The sequence below is a fragment of the Mytilus edulis genome, chromosome 14, assembly GCF_963676685.1.
Source record: "Mytilus edulis chromosome 14, xbMytEdul2.2, whole genome shotgun sequence".
Lineage (NCBI taxonomy): Eukaryota > Metazoa > Mollusca > Bivalvia > Mytilida > Mytilidae > Mytilus > Mytilus edulis.
In genome coordinates this window covers 70033814-70052808 of record NC_092357.1, presented here as the reverse complement: position 1 = coordinate 70052808, position 18995 = coordinate 70033814, and the positions used below count along the sequence as shown (strand labels likewise).

The 18995-nt window shown below is 32.8% G+C and overlaps 1 protein-coding gene and 1 long non-coding RNA gene across 2 annotated transcripts; both read right to left on the bottom strand.

The window, feature by feature from the left end:
* Positions 1-4184: 4184 nt before the first annotated feature.
* Positions 4185-8141, bottom strand: LOC139503639 (uncharacterized). Its single transcript, XR_011659153.1, has 2 exons — positions 7998-8141; positions 4185-4858 (listed from the first exon to the last, which is right to left on the bottom strand). It is a non-coding gene; the product is annotated as an uncharacterized lncRNA (long non-coding RNA).
* A 1239-nt stretch (positions 8142-9380) lies between these two features.
* LOC139504436 (uncharacterized) lies at positions 9381-18478 on the bottom strand. The gene is made up of 7 exons (XM_071294521.1): positions 18382-18478; positions 17147-17292; positions 15616-15763; positions 14361-14621; positions 12725-12985; positions 11089-11349; positions 9381-9703 (listed from the first exon to the last, which is right to left on the bottom strand). Exons 1-7 carry the CDS (start codon positions 18476-18478, stop codon positions 9381-9383), a joined length of 1497 nt encoding a protein of 498 aa, XP_071150622.1.
* Positions 18479-18995: the final 517 nt, after the last annotated feature.

The following is an 18995-nucleotide window of genomic DNA, read 5'->3' as shown; positions in this document are numbered from 1 at the left end:
ATGATTTGCGTGTATTCAAATGGCTGAAAAAAAGTAAAATCACAAAAATACTGAGCTCCGAGGAAAATTCAAAACGGAGAAGTCCTTAATGAAATGGCAAAATCAAATGAAAAAACACATCAAACGAATGGACAACAACTGTCAAATGTAGAAAATGGTAGATTACTCCTATCGCTAACAATCTATGACATTTATATCCAAATCAATTATATTTACAATTATGCATGAACAAAACAGACATAATAGGTAAAATAGTCAAAATATGGGTACAGCAGTCATCATGTAAAAATGAAGTGTGAAAACAAATCAATTTTGTTGTAGACCATATCATTTATATCTTTTTAAAAGATTATCACTAAATACTATTTGTTCAAAGTAGAGAATAATAGTATTTGCGTAGAGAATAAACCGGTTTTAAAATATAAATCAAAATGTCATACATGTTATAAAATTACGTGTGCACTTACTTTCGTCTTGAATTAGAGACTAACACGTGACTAGAGAAGTTAACAAATGTAACCAGTTGCTTATTTTACGTCAAAACTAAAGACTTCATTCTGAAACTTTGAAACACAGCATGTATTTCGATTACATTCCATGAAAAATAAAACCTGTCATCAAAACAAAATGCCAAATTGATATGAATGTTTATACTGATTCGGTTGCACTGAAAATTGACATTTATATTTAAATAAAACAAGTAGAAATGAACAGTTACTTTAAATGATATTAAACTTATGCTTTGTGTTTGAACAACACAAACCTCTATGTTATAATTTACAATGATCAGTTACTTAAGTCTCTTTTTTAAATGTATGTTTGCAGAATATTGTAGAGTGAGCATTACCAAGTAAGCCTATTAACTGTAAAATAATAATTGATGTATTTTCAGTACGTAACTGCTAAAATTCAAAGATTATTATAATTGTTATCAAGGGTACCAAGAGTATTATTTAGTACACCAGACGCGTGTTCGTCTACATAAGACTCATCAGTGACGCTCATATCAATATATTTATAAAGCCCAACAAAAAGAAAGTTGAAGAGCATTAAGGATAACAAATTCCAAAAAATACGGCTAAGGTAATCTATGCCTGGGATAAAAAAAAAACCTCCTTAGTTTTAAGGAAAATTCAAAGTTTTCTTAACAGGAAATTTATAAAAATGACCACACTATTGATATTCATGTCAACATCTTCATATTCATATAATCATATTATAAAGGTTGTTCAGAATAATGGCCTGCATGATCATAGCCGTTACAATTTATAGACTAAAGATGGTCCGAGCCAAAATAAATACAAACCTTCATGTACAGATACGGGTGTGTTATGTATTAATTGAGTATTTTTTTTAGAGCAACACAATTTCCTTTTTTTAGTTAAATTAGATGGACAGATAAAAAATATTGTAAAGAAGAATAAATCAGATTTCAAATTGTACCAATTCATAAACAAAACAAAAACAAGTTAAAAAAACAAAAATAATGCAATCAATAGAATTTCAAAAAAGCAAGACTAAGTGCATTGACAGAGTTAATCTCTTTTGGTATGAATTCATCACTCACTATGTGAACTGAATGTAGTATAGTGGTTAAAATCAGAAGAGTAACCGTTGGACCACTGCTCTGATATATAAAGTGGTAGATATTAAACACATACTGCATAAGAGTTGCAAATATGATGTGTTGACTGTGAAACTGGCATTATGTCGATTTCAGCATGTCAAATGCCTTCAAGTTTTTGGGTTAGAGTAAAACCTTTTTTTACATTGAACGACACAAATATGTGACGTATACATTTCCTAACTTCAGCCACGCGAAGCAGTGAATGTGTTGGATTTGATAGATAGGTCACATTCATGAAAGGGAAGGGGATTTGTAGTTACGTCGTAAGGAACATTTGTAATATCATTTGTGAAACGGTTATTCCATAACTATCAACAAACTAACAAATGATGCAGATATTTCATGTGCACTTCTTTATATAATACAGAACACGGTTATCATAATTTATCATAGAAGAAAAATTGATGCTTATAAATAGGAAAGCAAACTTTTCCAAAATTCGCTTGTTCTGTATGTTCATCTCTTTTAAACCACAAAAAGTCTTTACAATAGCGTTTTGCAAGCAAAACCTACAACAATACGATTATGAGGTGTCTTTAAAGATGGCATGACATAAACTACTCGTCAAGACTAGCTAACATCGTTACTGCATGGACAATTGTGTACACCTAGAACTATGTGACAAAACGGTACGAAATGTAAGTTTAAATATGCCGAATCAGTTTAACCAATCTGACAACGCAATCTATTTTCTCTCTTTGTACAAAACATAACAATATTGTTATAAATACTAAATTACTGAGGTTGTACCTCGTATATGCTAAATACCATTTGGACCAATAAAAAAGTATGACCCAGTGGTAATATTTCACATTTGACATCAATGTTATGCTCTTCCACTGCGTATTTTTCTTCAACTGCATATTTTATTTGGCTTTATAACATCTTTTTTTTTTAAAGCGTCATTGATGCGTCTTTTCAGACAAAACACATGTACGGCGTACTGTTTAACACAAACATTAAAGGTCATCTCGGTTCATGTTATGTTCAGGTTTTTTTCTGTTTTCAATGTGATGAATAAGTTGCAAATATAAGCAACAGTAGCTTACCGACGTTCAAATCTAAAGAACTGATTACCAAGACGTCATTCAAACAATAACTGAGGGAGAAGAATAATTTCCAAGAAAAGCGAGTCCTGGTTCGTTAACAGGGTAAACCTCTCCTGTTGCCTATGCTATCATATCCTGTCTTTCTATTTCAATAGATATGTTGAAAACAATACCTAAAGTTTAATTTATTTAGTATGAATCGATATAGCTGAACAAATAATGAAAAGGTAAAGCTCAAGCATCATGCCAACAAACAACAACTGGATAGATCAAATGTCGTATGTTCCTTTTAAAGTGTCTACTGTTTAAATACTAACAAAAATATACGAAAAAATAATGCTAATACATTACTGTTTCTCTTTCTTTTTTAACAGATTTACAATTGATTTTCCTTCAAGAACTTTTACTATCAAAACATTAAAAGATCTTAAATTAATTCAAACGTTCCTGTTGATATATCCAGATATGTGTTAAAAGAATAGCAGAAAACCATATCTAGACAAAGAATATATGCTTTGCCTGTTGGGAATACATTCTTAACTTTTTGTGTTAGTACATAACCTATATAAGATGGAGTGTTCGACTTTTTGTGAATTGAGTTATCCTTCTTTGTACAGGTTTAGAATAAACACACTTTAGGGTAGTTCGCATCCCCTTTCATATATAGCTCTCAAAATTCAGCCATGGAACACGTTTTCATTTCAATGAGGTTAAACATTTCTATGAAAGATAAATACACACTAGTGCTTGTTGTGTCTGGTTATATTATGCATGCATATTTAGTGAGAGAGAAAAAAAACATGCATAGTTGGCAGTCAGTAGCATTCGATTGTTGTCATACCATTTAAAAGAACGTTTTTGAAAAGTTAGGTGATACCTAACACTTTAGGGAGATAACTCAGCTAAATGTTTTAACCACGTTGAATTGTTAGGATAATATTAAACTTCTCAATGATAAAAGTAAGTGTTTGTCAAACTGGTATTAAACCAGTGAAATTTTTCATATAAAGTGATTGGTTCAATTTGTTTGAAATTTTCACATTTTTGTCAAATAAGTTTACATTTTGTCAAAAATTAAAAAAATTAAACGAGCCAAATAAATATTCGTCAAGGTGTTGTGTACCACCTTAATCAGTATAATACTTATGTGTTATGTCTTTTTACAGTATAATTAATTAATAAATATACATCATACATGTACTTAGTAAATACGACAGCTAGTTTTTTTATGAATAGATTCCTATTGATTATAATTTATTATGAGTTTGACTGCCCTTCTGGTATCTTTCGACCCTGTTTTATTATGAGTTTCATTGTCCCATTGGTATTTTTCGTCCCTCTCTCACTAAATCCCGACAAGCTATTGGTATAATGATCAGTGTCAATGTGCCACGATACAGTTAATATTTTATCAAATGTGAAACATACATGCATATCTTTACTGTATTATTTTTTTCTTTCCTTTACCCCCTTCTTTTGTTTGTAATATGCATAGGATAAAAATCTCGTTTATGAAATAAATATTTATTCAAATAAAGACCAATTTCCCATGTTATAGTACAGTTAGTAAAGTAAAAAAAGAGTATATAAAGAAATCATTCTGATGAGCACAGTTTTAAATAAATCTAGGAAAGTTAATAGCGTTATATGTACTGCAACCATTCATTTCTGCCTTGTTGATTGTTGTCGTCCCTTCTTCTCTGATAGGTTTCACGTTTCATTTCGTCAGGATGAAAATCATTTCCACATCTGCTTGCGTAATAACTTTCGGTTACATTGTTATTTTCTTGCACAGGCTTAGTACTATTTCTCTGATCGTGGGTGTTACTTATTGGTCTAATTCGGTTCGGTTTCCTGCCACCAGAGCGTGATCGGAAGTGAATACAACAGTGTAGTATGTCTATGGCAATCAAGAAGATCACTGGCAGAACGAGAAAAACAATGCTGCCCAATCCTATAGATTGTGAAGATTTTCTTTTGTTTGCCGATGAGTTTTTCTTTCGTGACTCTTTAGATACTGCTTTCTTGTCAACTGAGATCTCGGATTTTATATTCTGGTTGAAATCTTTGAGTACAATTTTCTTTACTTCATCATCTGTTATATTCTTTCCATCAAGGTTGTGCCATTTTGTATTAATTAACCTCTTAGGGCATTTACATAACAGTTTCCTTGGTCTCATTCCTAAAATAACAAAATGAAAAGTGTTCTTGTATTGTGTAATCTTTTACTTGATGATTTATTATGTAAATAGGATAAAAACTAACATACAACCTAGATTGCGTGTCAGCAAAATACGTGAATGAACTTAAATGGACTTCAATGAAATGGTTAATTGAAATACTAAAAAAGCACATAGGAACGAATTTGCCGATTAGGGGGGATGGGGTGACACTTGTCTCTAACTTAAGCTGATTTTATTCAAATTTTGCTATGTGTTTCGCATTGACATATAACCTCTTTAAAGCATATAGCTTAGTTGTGTTTTTTTTTTAAAATTAAATTATTGTGTATTCAGTTTCGAATAATTATGTCAACTCCCCAGATAAACTACAAATGTAGCTTATACGTGATAAAAAAAAACAAAGAATGCATAACAATGTACTGTAAGAATAATGAACATTCTTTTCAGGATAAAGATGTTGTTGAAATTATCTATGAATTATGTATATATTTCAAGAAGATGCATGGTTCGAGAAACAAATGTATTTACAAAGTGGAACTGTTTAAAAAAAAAAAAAATTTTTTAAATTCTAAGGCTTTTCTACCTCAAGCTTAAATCATTGTTGTGACGTCATTCTATTGTTTTACCTGTTCTTTATTTCAGTGATTGGACTATCATTTACCTGTAAGAAACCATTATGTCACCTTTAGCTGTCCAATATTTTTAAGAATAGCCCTCCTCTTTCTTAAAAATATTGGACAGCTAAAGGTAGCATAACTGATTCTTACAGGTAAATGATAGTTAAATCACTCAAATAAAAAACCTATTAATACCCCAATTGTTTTCATCTTGTAAACATTAAATACAACCAAAGAACAAATGACAGTTACATGTAAATAAAAATATTTTATTAAAGTCACTTTCCAATACAATAACTTTGTCACTCATCAAAACGGTTTCTTGAGGAAAAGAAATCACTTTCAAATTGATTTTTAACACATCCAATACTAATATCACAGCCATTTTCTCGTGTTTTGGGGTTGTCTCTTTTAAGACTAATTCAATAAGTTGATTATGCTCGTTGAAAGTCTTGTTCTTTGGATTTTATGAATTTATTTCTTTTTTCAAAAGAGTTATCCTCATCCGTCTTTAGACTATCAAAATTGACCTCTGGTGTTGCTCTTATTCTTCCTAACATCAGTTTCAACTACAATTAAAAATGAATAAAGCAATGAAGTAATTATTTTTTAATTTGATAGATCATGCTACAATACAAGGGCCATGAACAAACTAAACCTTATCCTGTGTAGAAAGTGCGAATTTTGAACTTCCTTCATGAACTAGGGAACTATAATAGTTTTAATAATATTCAAGTTTCTAATTTGATTAAGAAATATTGTTTTTTTAAGTCTGATATTATTGCTTAAATATAAATATAATGCTACACTTCGCTCATGAACCACGATGAATATGGAAAGTAGAATAAAGGAACACATTACCGCATTTTATCTGTCAAACAAACCAATCGTGTTTCCGATTCGCACTTTTTTGCAGTGATCGTTTTATGAGAGATTTTTTTTTCAAAAGAAGATCGAGACAAGAATATATTTCGGTAACATTTATAAAACACAAAGGACTCAATAAACAAATAAACGAAAAAAAAGAGCGACACGACCTTGCAGAAAGAAAAAAAAAAACAGAAAAGGGGGGGGTGTATTCAGGTGGTACCGTTTGGGTACAGTCTCTTGAAAAATCCAATAAAAGAATATAACTGATTGCATGTTGCTATTTCTTCATTTGTTCAGATTAATTAATATGTATTTGTAATAAAATCGACTGCGGTGCACTCGATATGGTTCAACAAGAACCTGTTTTCATATCCTATTCTTTTTCTTTTTTCATTCACTTGGTAAAAATAAAACCCAAGAAGAAACAAGAAACTAAAAGAGGAGGACTACATTTTGAAATATAATATATATAAAACTAACCATTGTTAGCTGCTTTGTCTATATCCTCTTTGTAATCCACACTGAATACTGTATCTGAATAGATTCCAATTACACATTTGATTTTAATCCAAAGTTTGAAACAACACAATCACTAATACATGCAACGACATCTTTTTCTTCGTTTTTGCATTTAAAATATACTTTCATCACTTTATCCATTTTGAAACACAAACCGTATGTAATGGTATCCACGGACACTATGAGCAGAAAATGTGAGTAGTCCTTGCGCACGTAAAAATCACGATACACATACCCTGTGTCTTACTGTTATTCTTCATGTAGCAATACATGTTGTTTACCTTCAGCTGTACTTTCTTTTTGTCTATTTGTATTAAGTTTAGTTATTGTTTAAAGGGGCCAACATGTAGGATATATTTTAATGTAAAGAAAGTTTATTCACAAAACAATTTTCATACTTGATGAAAATAAATCTTTGCTGGCTTTTCTTTTATTTTAACTTTTATCGACGTGTTAAACAATGTTTTAAGTAAGATATAAGCCTCTAACAGTCCATTCTGTAAAATATTGAACAGGTCTTCGGCCTGCGGCCTCAGACCTGTCCAATATTTTACAGAATGGACTGTTATCGGCTTATATCCCTTACATAGATGACCGTAGCTGTATTTCGCAAGTCTTTTAGGAATTTTGGTCCTCAATGCTCTTCAACTTCGTACTTTATTTGGCCTGTTTGGCTTTTTTGGAGTCGAGCGTCTTTGATGGGTCTTTTGTAGACGAAACGCGCGTCTGGAGTATATACTAAATTTAGTCCTTGTATCTATGATGATTTTAATTATATAAGGACAAAGTTTTTATCATATATATGGTGTCATAAAAATCCACAGATATGCAGGTTAAGTTTTATTCCAGACATAATTTAAATGTAAGCTTAAACGGGTAATAAAAATCATACTTGTAGAAACATAAAAATATGGAATACGAAGTACCAAGAGGATGAAGAAAATTCATAAACCGACAAGGGACTAATAAATAAAATTTGCAACATTCCTGTTGGCTAGGGTACTACAGAAATGTGAGGTCTGAAATGTGAAGTTAAAAATTGGTAGGTGAAAGTAAATAATACACAGGTTTAAAAACAAATATTAGAAATAAACCCCAACACATTGCACGTCGTACAATGATGCTTTTGTACCTTTGCATATATCTGGCTCTGAGCATGCTCGGTCTTCTATGTCATCACCAGAGCATTCCGAACCATTACATGTTCTCTGTCTTCTTTGTGTCCCATTTGTTGTATTCTCCCGAACACAATTTACCTCACAGAACGTCCAGCCATTCCATATACTCCACTCTCCATTTGCTACAACACATTCATTAGATTTCTCAAAATGCATGTAATGAAACCACAACTCATAGCATTGCAACAAGTCAGTCAATCAATCATAATTATAATGATAAAGTAAAAACTATAAAAATTCGTTATTCAAAATAGTTCGAGATATTGCTTACTATGCATATCGTCGTCGTCGTCGTCGTCGTCGTCGTCGTCGTCGTCATCGTCATCGTCATCGTTATCATCATCATCATCATCATCATCATCATCATCATCATCATCATCATCATCATCATCATCATCATCATCATCATCATCATCATCATCATCATCATCATCATCATCATCATCATCATCATCATCATCATCATCATCATCATCATCATCATCATCATCATCATCATCATCATCATCATCATCATCATCATCATCATCATCATCATCATCATCATCATCATCATCATCACCATCACCACCACCACCACCACCACCACCACCACCACCACCACCACCACCACCACCACCACCACCACCACCACCACCATCACCATCACCACCATCATCATCACCATCATCATCATCATCATCATCATCATCATCATCATCATCATCATCATCATCATCATCATCATCATCATCATCATCATCATCATCATCATCATCATCATCATCATCATCATCATCATCATCATCATCATCATCATCATCATCATCATCATCATCATCATCATCATCATCATCATCATCATCATCATCATCATCATCATCATCATCATCATCATCATCATCATCATCATCATCACCATCACCACCACCACCACCACCACCACCACCACCACCACCACCACCACCACCACCACCACCACCACCACCATCATCATCATCATCATCATCATCATCATCATCATCATCATCATCATCATCATCATCATCATCATCATCATCATCATCATCATCATCATCATCATCATCATCATCATCATCATCATCATCATCATCATCATCATCATCATCATCATCATCATCATCATCATCATCATCATCATCATCATCATCATCATCATCATCATCATCATCATCGGTTTTGTCATGGTTATGAGGCGAAGGAAGAAACACTTTTATCAGAGTAAAAGACGTGATTTGAGATAAAAAAAAAAAAAAAAAAAAAAAGAATAAATAAATACAATCTGTACATTTCGATAAAGATTTGTGATAGAAATGTTTACAATTCAGTTAATGTTTTTATACACTATACATGTATATGCCATGACAAACAGGTGACTTTGTGTCAACATGTACAATACCTGTTATTGTTTGTGTTGATGTCTCAGTCATAACAGGTGGAATGTCATTATTTGCCTTTTGAGATGTTGTACTGAATAATTCTCCTGAAGTAAAAGGCGAACTTTTCGTAGCTGTTGCCAGGGATGTGTCACTAGTTATCATGTTTATGAACTCTGTCATCGCTGAGTCTCTTGTAGACACATATGTTGCACTACTCCTTTGTGTATTTGTCTCAATCACAGTTTCACTTGTTCGATCTGTGAATAATGTTGATTTTAAAACTAGAAGATATATAAAAAGAACAAAAAAATATAGATCGAAGAAAATCGATATCATTTCATAAACAGAAAGTTACAAAGAATACGAACCCCTTGATATCATAAGCATTTGATAAGTGCATCGTTGTCTTCATTTGCCTCCTCTAAATATTTAAAGCATTTAACTACCTTCAGATTTATTGAAGAAAATATCCGCTGAACATGATGAAGGAAATTCCCAAAAAACAGGAACCCGGTAATATCATGGTCATTCGTTCGTTATGCATATTCGATACATATGTTACAGGCAACTGCTCGAATAAATACATAAGTATGTGTTTTCAGAATTTACTTCAGCATATACATGAGGCAATATATACCACCTTAATCAAAGATATGTAATAATGGAAAATAATGTCACGAATAATGCACGCTGTCTCAATAGGAAATAAATTGTTAAAGTTGCTTTGCCTCAAATCCGGATCCTTTTGTAACAGTTGCATTGCCTCAAATACACATTCGTTTGAGAGATGCATGAAATAACATTGTAATTAAGTGTGCCCAGTAAGATCATCATAGGCGCTGAATAAATTTCCCTATTTCCCATCCTTTGTTAAGTACTTATCCGAGTTCAAACATTACGCATAGCTTCACCAGTGTACTTGTTTTGTTTATTTTATCGTAAAAAAAAATCTAAGCATATCGTCCCGATCTCATACCTGTGCTTTTCAATTAATAAAGTATGTGCGCATTTCCAAAAATATAGGACTGGCCTTTGATAACCTTGGTTTTTTTTGTGTAATTTAAGTTTAATGTTTTGAAGTTAAGTATGGTGTCCATTTCCACTGAACTAGTACGCATTTGTTTTTAGAGGTCAGCTGAGTCCCACCTCCAGGTATTGGATTAATTATCTTTCTTCGTTGAAGACCCATTGGTGGCCTTCGGCGGCATCATCATCATCTGTGGTCGTGAACGTTGCCATTGTTGTCATCAACAGATAAATTTTGGTGTTCTTTCTTTTCATTCAGTCCGTTGAAAATTGATTAACTTTTTTTTTTAATTGAATCAATGTCTAGCGAAGAACGTGATCACCAGAAATCGAATATCCTGACGAATTGAGTTAAAAAAAGTCATTGTTTGATAGTTCAAATTGTGTTTATTGTCATTAGAGTTACTGTATCAATAAATTTCAGTAGGTTTTGTCATGGTCATGTGGCGAAGGCAGAAACACTTTTCTCAGGTTAAATACATGTGATTTGAGATAAAACAAAACTAAAAAAATAAATAAAAATATGTACATTCCAATAAACATTTGTTATAGAAATGTGAACAATTCAGTTGGTGTATTTATGCACTATACATAAATATGCCATGACAAACAGGTGACTTTGTGTCAACATGTACAATACCTGTTATTGCTTGTGGTGATGTCTCAGTCATAACAGGTAAAATATCATTATTTGCATTTTGAGATGTTGTACTGGATAATCCCCGTGAAGTAAAAGGCGAACTTTTCGTAGCTATAGCCAGGGATGTGTCACTAGTTATCATGTTTGTGAAATCTGTCATCGCGGAGTCTCTTGTAGACACATATGTTGCACTAGTCATTTGTTTACTTGTCTCAATCACAGTTTCACTTGTTCGATCTGTAAATAACGTTGATTTAAAAACTAAAAGATATATAAAAAGAACAAAAAAATACAGATCGAAGAAAATCGATATCATTTCATAAACAGAAAGTGAGAAAGGACTCGAACCACTTGATATCATAAGCATTTGATAAGTGCATCGTTGTATTCATCTGCCTCTTCTAAATATCTCAAGCATTTAACTACCTTCAGATTTATTGAAGAACATATCCGCTGAACATGATGAAGGAAATTCCAAAAAAACAGGAACCCGGTAATATCATGGTCATTCGTTCGTTATGCATATTCGATACATATGTTACAGGCAACTGCTCGAATAAATACATAAGTATGTGTTTTCAGAATCTACTTTAGCATATACATGAGGCAATATATACCACCTTAATCAAAGATCTGTAATAATGGAAATTAATGTCACGAATAATGCACCCTGTCTCAATAAAAAAAAAATTGTAAAAGTTGCTTTGCCGCAAATCCGGATCCTTTTGTAACAGTTGCATTGTCTCAAATACAGAGATGCATGAAATAACATTGCAATTAAGTGTGCCTGGTAAAATCATCATAGGCGCTGAATAAATTTCTCTATTTCCCATCCTTTGTTAAGTACTTATCCGAGTTCAAACATTACGCATAGCTTCAATAGTGTACTTTTCTTGTTCATCTCATCTTAAAAAAAACTCTAAGCATATCGTCCCAGTCTCATACATGTGTTTTCCAATTAATAAAGTATGTGTGCATTTCCGAAAAAATATAGAATCTGGCTTTTGATAACCTTGTTTGTTTTTTTGTAATTTAAGTTTAATGTTTTGAAGTTAAGTATGGTGTCCATTTCCACTGAACTAGTACACAGTGTTAGAAGAGGTCAGCTGAGTCCCACCTCCAGGTATTGGATTAATTATTGTTCTTCATTGAAGACCCATTGGTGGCCTTCGGCGGCATCATCATCATCTGTGGTCGTGAACGTTGCCATTGTTGTCATCAACAGATAAATTTTGGTGTTCTTTCTTTTCATTCAGTCCGTTGAAAATTGATTAACTTTTTTTTTGATTGAATCAATGTCTAGAGAAGAACGTGATCACCAGAAATCGAATATCCTGACGAATTGAGTTAAAAAAAGTCATTGTTTGATAGTTCAAATTGTGTTTATTGTCATTAGAGTTACTGTATCAATAAATTTCAGTAGGTTTTGTCATGGTCATGTGGCGAAGGCAGAAACACTTTTCTCAGGTTAAATACATGTGATTTGAGATAAAACAAAACTAAAAAAATAAATAAAAATATGTACATTCCAATAAACATTTGTTATAGAAATGTGAACAATTCAGTTGGTGTATTTATGCACTATACATAAATATGCCATGACAAACAGGTGACTTTGTGTCAACATGTACAATACCTGTTATTGCTTGTGGTGATGTCTCAGTCATAACAGGTAAAATATCATTATTTGCATTTTGAGATGTTGTACTGGATAATCCCCGTGAAGTAAAAGGCGAACTTTTCGTAGCTATAGCCAGGGATGTGTCACTAGTTATCATGTTTGTGAAATCTGTCATCGCGGAGTCTCTTGTAGACACATATGTTGCACTAGTCATTTGTTTACTTGTCTCAATCACAGTTTCACTTGTTCGATCTGTAAATAACGTTGATTTAAAAACTAAAAGATATATAAAAAGAACAAAAAAATACAGATCGAAGAAAATCGATATCATTTCATAAACAGAAAGTGAGAAAGGACTCGAACCACTTGATATCATAAGCATTTGATAAGTGCATCGTTGTATTCATCTGCCTCTTCTAAATATCTCAAGCATTTAACTACCTTCAGATTTATTGAAGAACATATCCGCTGAACATGATGAAGGAAATTCCAAAAAAACAGGAACCCGGTAATATCATGGTCATTCGTTCGTTATGCATATTCGATACATATGTTACAGGCAACTGCTCGAATAAATACATAAGTATGTGTTTTCAGAATCTACTTTAGCATATACATGAGGCAATATATACCACCTTAATCAAAGATCTGTAATAATGGAAATTAATGTCACGAATAATGCACCCTGTCTCAATAAAAAAAAAATTGTAAAAGTTGCTTTGCCGCAAATCCGGATCCTTTTGTAACAGTTGCATTGTCTCAAATACAGAGATGCATGAAATAACATTGCAATTAAGTGTGCCTGGTAAAATCATCATAGGCGCTGAATAAATTTCTCTATTTCCCATCCTTTGTTAAGTACTTATCCGAGTTCAAACATTACGCATAGCTTCAATAGTGTACTTTTCTTGTTCATCTCATCTTAAAAAAAACTCTAAGCATATCGTCCCAGTCTCATACATGTGTTTTCCAATTAATAAAGTATGTGTGCATTTCCGAAAAAATATAGAATCTGGCTTTTGATAACCTTGTTTGTTTTTTTGTAATTTAAGTTTAATGTTTTGAAGTTAAGTATGGTGTCCATTTCCACTGAACTAGTACACAGTGTTAGAAGAGGTCAGCTGAGTCCCACCTCCAGGTATTGGATTAATTATTGTTCTTCATTGAAGACCCATTGGTGGCCTTCGGCGGCATCATCATCATCTGTGGTCGTGAACGTTGCCATTGTTGTCATCAACAGATAAATTTTGGTGTTCTTTCTTTTCATTCAGTCCGTTGAAAATTGATTAACTTTTTTTTTGATTGAATCAATGTCTAGAGAAGAACGTGATCACCAGAAATCGAATATCCTGACGAATTGAGTTAAAAAAAGTCATTGTTTGATAGTTCAAATTGTGTTTATTGTCATTAGAGTTACTGTATCAATAAATTTCAGTAGGTTTTGTCATGGTCATGTGGCGAAGGCAGAAACACTTTTCTCAGGTTAAATACATGTGATTTGAGATAAAACAAAACTAAAAAAATAAATAAAAATATGTACATTCCAATAAACATTTGTTATAGAAATGTGAACAATTCAGTTGGTGTATTTATGCACTATACATAAATATGCCATGACAAACAGGTGACTTTGTGTCAACATGTACAATACCTGTTATTGCTTGTGGTGATGTCTCAGTCATAACAGGTAAAATATCATTATTTGCATTTTGAGATGTTGTACTGGATAATCCCCGTGAAGTAAAAGGCGAACTTTTCGTAGCTATAGCCAGGGATGTGTCACTAGTTATCATGTTTGTGAAATCTGTCATCGCGGAGTCTCTTGTAGACACATATGTTGCACTAGTCATTTGTTTACTTGTCTCAATCACAGTTTCACTTGTTCGATCTGTAAATAACGTTGATTTAAAAACTAAAAGATATATAAAAAGAACAAAAAAATACAGATCGAAGAAAATCGATATCATTTCATAAACAGAAAGTGACAAAGGACTCGAACCACTTGATATCATAAGCATTTGATAAGTGCATCGTTGTCTTCATTTGCCTCCTCTAAATATTTCAAGCATTTAACTACCTTCAGATTTATTGAAGAAAATATCCGCTGAACATGATGAAGGAAATTCCAAAAAAAAACCACGGGAAGCCAGTGATGTCATGGTCATTCGTTCGTTATGCATATTCGATACATATGTTACAGGCAACCGCTCGAATAAATACATAATGATGTGTTTTCAGAATTTACTTTAGCATATACTTGAGGCAATATATACCACCTTAATCAAAGATATTTAATAATGGAAAATAATGTCACAAATAATGCACGCTGTCTCAATAGAAAATAAATTGTTAAAGTTGCTTTGCCTCAAATCTGAATCCTTTTGTAACAATTGCATTGCCTCAAATACAGATTCGTTTGAGAGATGCATGAAATAACATTTGTAATTAAGTGTGCCCGGTAAGATCATCATAGGCGCTGAATAAATTTCCCTATTTCCCATCCTTTGTTAAGTACTTATCCGAGTTCAAACATTACGCATAGCTTCAACAGTGTACTTTTTATTTTATTTCATCTTAACAAAACCTCTAAGCATATTGACCCAATCTCATACATGTGTTTTCCAATTAATAATTTAAAAGTATGTGCGCATTTTCAAAAATATAGAATCTTGTCTTTGATAACCTTGGTTTTTTTTTGTAATTTAAGTTTAATGTCTTGAAGTTAAGTATGGTGTCCAGTTCCACTGAACTAGTACGCATTTGTTTTAGAGGTCAGCTGAGTCCCACGGCAGGTATTGGATTAATTATCTTTCTATGTTGAAGACCGATTGGTGGCCTTTGGCGGGTTATCGTATTTTTGGCATATTTCCAATGTCCATTCTGAATATTATTTCGGGTATATTTACCTATTTCCGAGACAGTCATGAGACTATAATCTACATGATATCCTCCACAAATTTCGAAAGTGTTATTTGAACATTGTTCATTACACAGTTCAATCTCCTCAATGGTATCATTCGGCGGTTCCGTTTGTCGACAATAGCACTCGTCATCCTGTAACAAAATGAACTAATGAAAAAAACAGTAAAGTTCATCTGATCTGGGGCTGGCTTGTCAGTAACTGCTAATTTATTAATCATTTTCAATTTGCTTAGTCACATTTGTTACCTATTTAAGCTTCTTTAAAACTAAGATTTACTTTACATAATGCGACAAATTATTTGTTCTACTTTTACAAGATGTATAGGGGAGGATTGAAATATATAAAAAAAAAAAACAGCTTAAACACCGCCGAATGTTTGCGACCGTCCCAATAGTTACCAAAGGTACAAGGATTATAAGTCAGGAGCATCTGACATTTGTTAGTATTGTATGTTTTTTTAACACAAGTGCATGTATGTATGTTGCAGTTTAGAGTGGCGTCATGTTTAACCAAAATAATGCAAAATTTCATTTAGAGGCCAGCTGTGGACACGCTCGCGGTACATGGTTTTAGAGTTTAGTGTGACATTATTTTTTGCTGAACTAGTGCATAATTTGATTTAGTGGATAGCTGATTATCATCTCAGAGTGCGGGATTTTATTGCTTCGTTAATACCCCATTTCTGGCCTTATCTACTTTTTGGTTGAGTTGTCACTTTGACATTTTCCCGAATTCCCATTCTCAATTTTAAGCTGTGCATCTTTCCGAATTTGCTTTGATTTTAACAAATCCGGCAGTTGTAGTTATCCATGTAATCAAACCATTTCCATAAGATTCAACATGATTTAAAAAGGCCAATAACTGTTTTTCAAGTTTACATTCCATGTAACTGAAATAAAACCTAAGTTGCAAATCCACATAACCAAACTTTACAATTAACAGTTTTGTTCTCATGGTGATTCTGGAGTCGATTTAATGCTCACTAAAGTTTTCTTACTTAAAGTAACCAAAACGTTCAGACAACATTGTCAGGATTAAGGAGGCGTTTATTTTTAGCAAATTTACGATTGTTCCGTAGTAAGGATTGTTTGCATCATCTTTTGACAATGGTTTTCACACAAATTATTATCATCAAATAAATAAATCCATCGAGGACGACTTGGCCATCGATTATTTGGTTCTTATTTGGGGCTACAAATAATTGCAACAGCAGTATACCGCTCTTCGAAAGTCATAAATTGATAGAAAAAAAGAAATCCTGTTTACAAACTAAAATTTAGGGAAACGCATTAAATATCAGAGGAGAACATCGACTTAACAGTTAAAAGTTACACACACAGAAACAAACTAAGCATGAGACCAAATCCGATGAGAATAGCAAATATACCATCACATCTTTCTGGCTTTACTTTGGTAAAATTGTAGAGCAGACAGTAATGGATTTTGAAACAAGTACATGTACCATGTGAGTAAACCCAGTGATTCAAAGCTATATTTAGTCAAACAAACTTTACCATTGTTCCATAATACTGATTATTTACATCAGCTTCTTTACACAGGGTTTCACACAAATTATTAGTAGGTTGATCATTCCAACTATTAAATTTCCATGTCTCATCGTAAGTGTAACATGATTTATCCACCACGCCCACTGAACGATCTTAAAAAAAAGCAATGTTTATATGATATTGAAAAATGTACAGTTAATTCGAGTACTATCTCCTTTGTAGTTCTATTCTTATGAAAGATTAATATTGAACATTGAATCTATATAAATTGTGTGATACTTATTTTCCTATATTGAAATTGTCTTTATTTATTAGAAGAAATTCCCTTAAAGGTACCAGCAGGATTTAAAAAGGCCAATAAGTATTGTTGATGTTTATTTACAATGTAACTGTACTTAAACCTAAGTTGCAAATCCACATAACTAAGTAAGAGCTTCTGGCCATTTTTTTTGGTCTTATTTGATTTTTAATTTTAGTGTATATATAAATTGAGCGTTTGCATGCTCCCTTGGCTTTGATATTTTATATTTGGACGTTTATGATGAAGGTGTTCCAGAACATTCAGCAATCACTTAAATATGATATGATATACTGACGTTACTACATGTTTTATTTACAAATGTATAGGATTTAATAACATGCAGAACATACTGAAATGTAAACATAATTCGTTCTTATGTTGTACTGTTATACCACTGTCCCAGGTTTGGCGGAGGGTTGGGATCCAGCTAACATGTTTAACCCCGCCACATTATTTATGTATGTGCCTGTCCCAAGTCAGGAGCCTGTAATTCAGTGGTTGTCGTTTGTTTATGTGTTACATATTTGTTTTTCGTTCATTTTTTTACATAAATAAGGCCGTTAGTTTTCTCGCTTGAATTGTTTTACATTGTCTTATCGGGGACTTTTATAGCTAACTATATGCGGTATGGGCTTTGCTCATTGTTGAAGGCCGTACGGTGACCTATAATTGTTAATGTTTGTGTCATTTTGGTCTTTTGTGGATAGTTGTCTCATTGGCATTCATACCACATCTTCTTTTTTATAGGTATTATTGAAATATAATTGTGTAAGTTATCATCATTTCAAACGCTGCCAAAAACGTTAGGCTGCCATAAATGTTCTCAACTGTAACAATGCTTCTCATTGGCACTCACACCACATCTTCCTATATCTATCAACTATAAAAAAAAAAAAAAAGCTTCTCATTCCTTAAATTGTTGTCGTTTTGATAAATTTACTTATTTCCGAGCCAGTTATCAGCCAATGGCCTATATCACCTCCACAAAATTCTTCATTGCTTCCTTCACAAGCCGCAGTGCAATTATCGTTCCCCATTTTGTCAGACTCCAAAAGTTCTACCTCTCGACAATAGCAATCAGAGTTCTAAAACAAAATGAACAGAGGAAAAGTTCAGTTTAACTTTCTATACTAATGATGTTACAAAATATACAGTGCAGTACCTGCAACCTTTATGCGTTACTGTTTGACGTGAAGTGGACTTATCGATGACTGATCAGTGACGGATGTTTGGCTGATCGATGAATGATCGGTGATCGGTGATCAATAGAATTCGTCAGATAAGTGATATAAGATTAGTGAGAGTTACCGTGACAAAGGACGGAGATCGACCAGTAAATTGAATATATGCACGGGTCGGATGGATAAGTATATACTTAAAGTTCTTATGTTAATTTCAATTTGGTGTTGCAATACTTTTTTCCATGTGTTTAGTATAAGTCATTTTTTTTATATGTTTAGTTGATGAACATAGAAAAGTTTGTGTTAAAGTTGCTCGGTTGTCTTTCTCAATCTTTGATTTTAAATACCAGATACCAGTCGGTCTAAATCTTTT

Bases quoted from the DNA above. Each gene is read 5' to 3' on its own strand.
- LOC139504436 (XM_071294521.1), bottom strand. From the start codon at position 18,478: ATGGGGAACGATAATTGCACTGCGGCTTGTGAAGGAAGCAATGAAGAA. The intron at 15,764-17,146 runs GTAAAGTTTGTT...ATTTTGTTACAG, and splicing joins ATCAGTATTATGGAACAATG to GATGACGAGTGCTATTGTCG. The intron at 14,622-15,615 runs GTAAATATACCC...TATATCTTTTAG, and splicing joins CATGACTGTCTCGGAAATAG to TTTTTAAATCAACGTTATTT.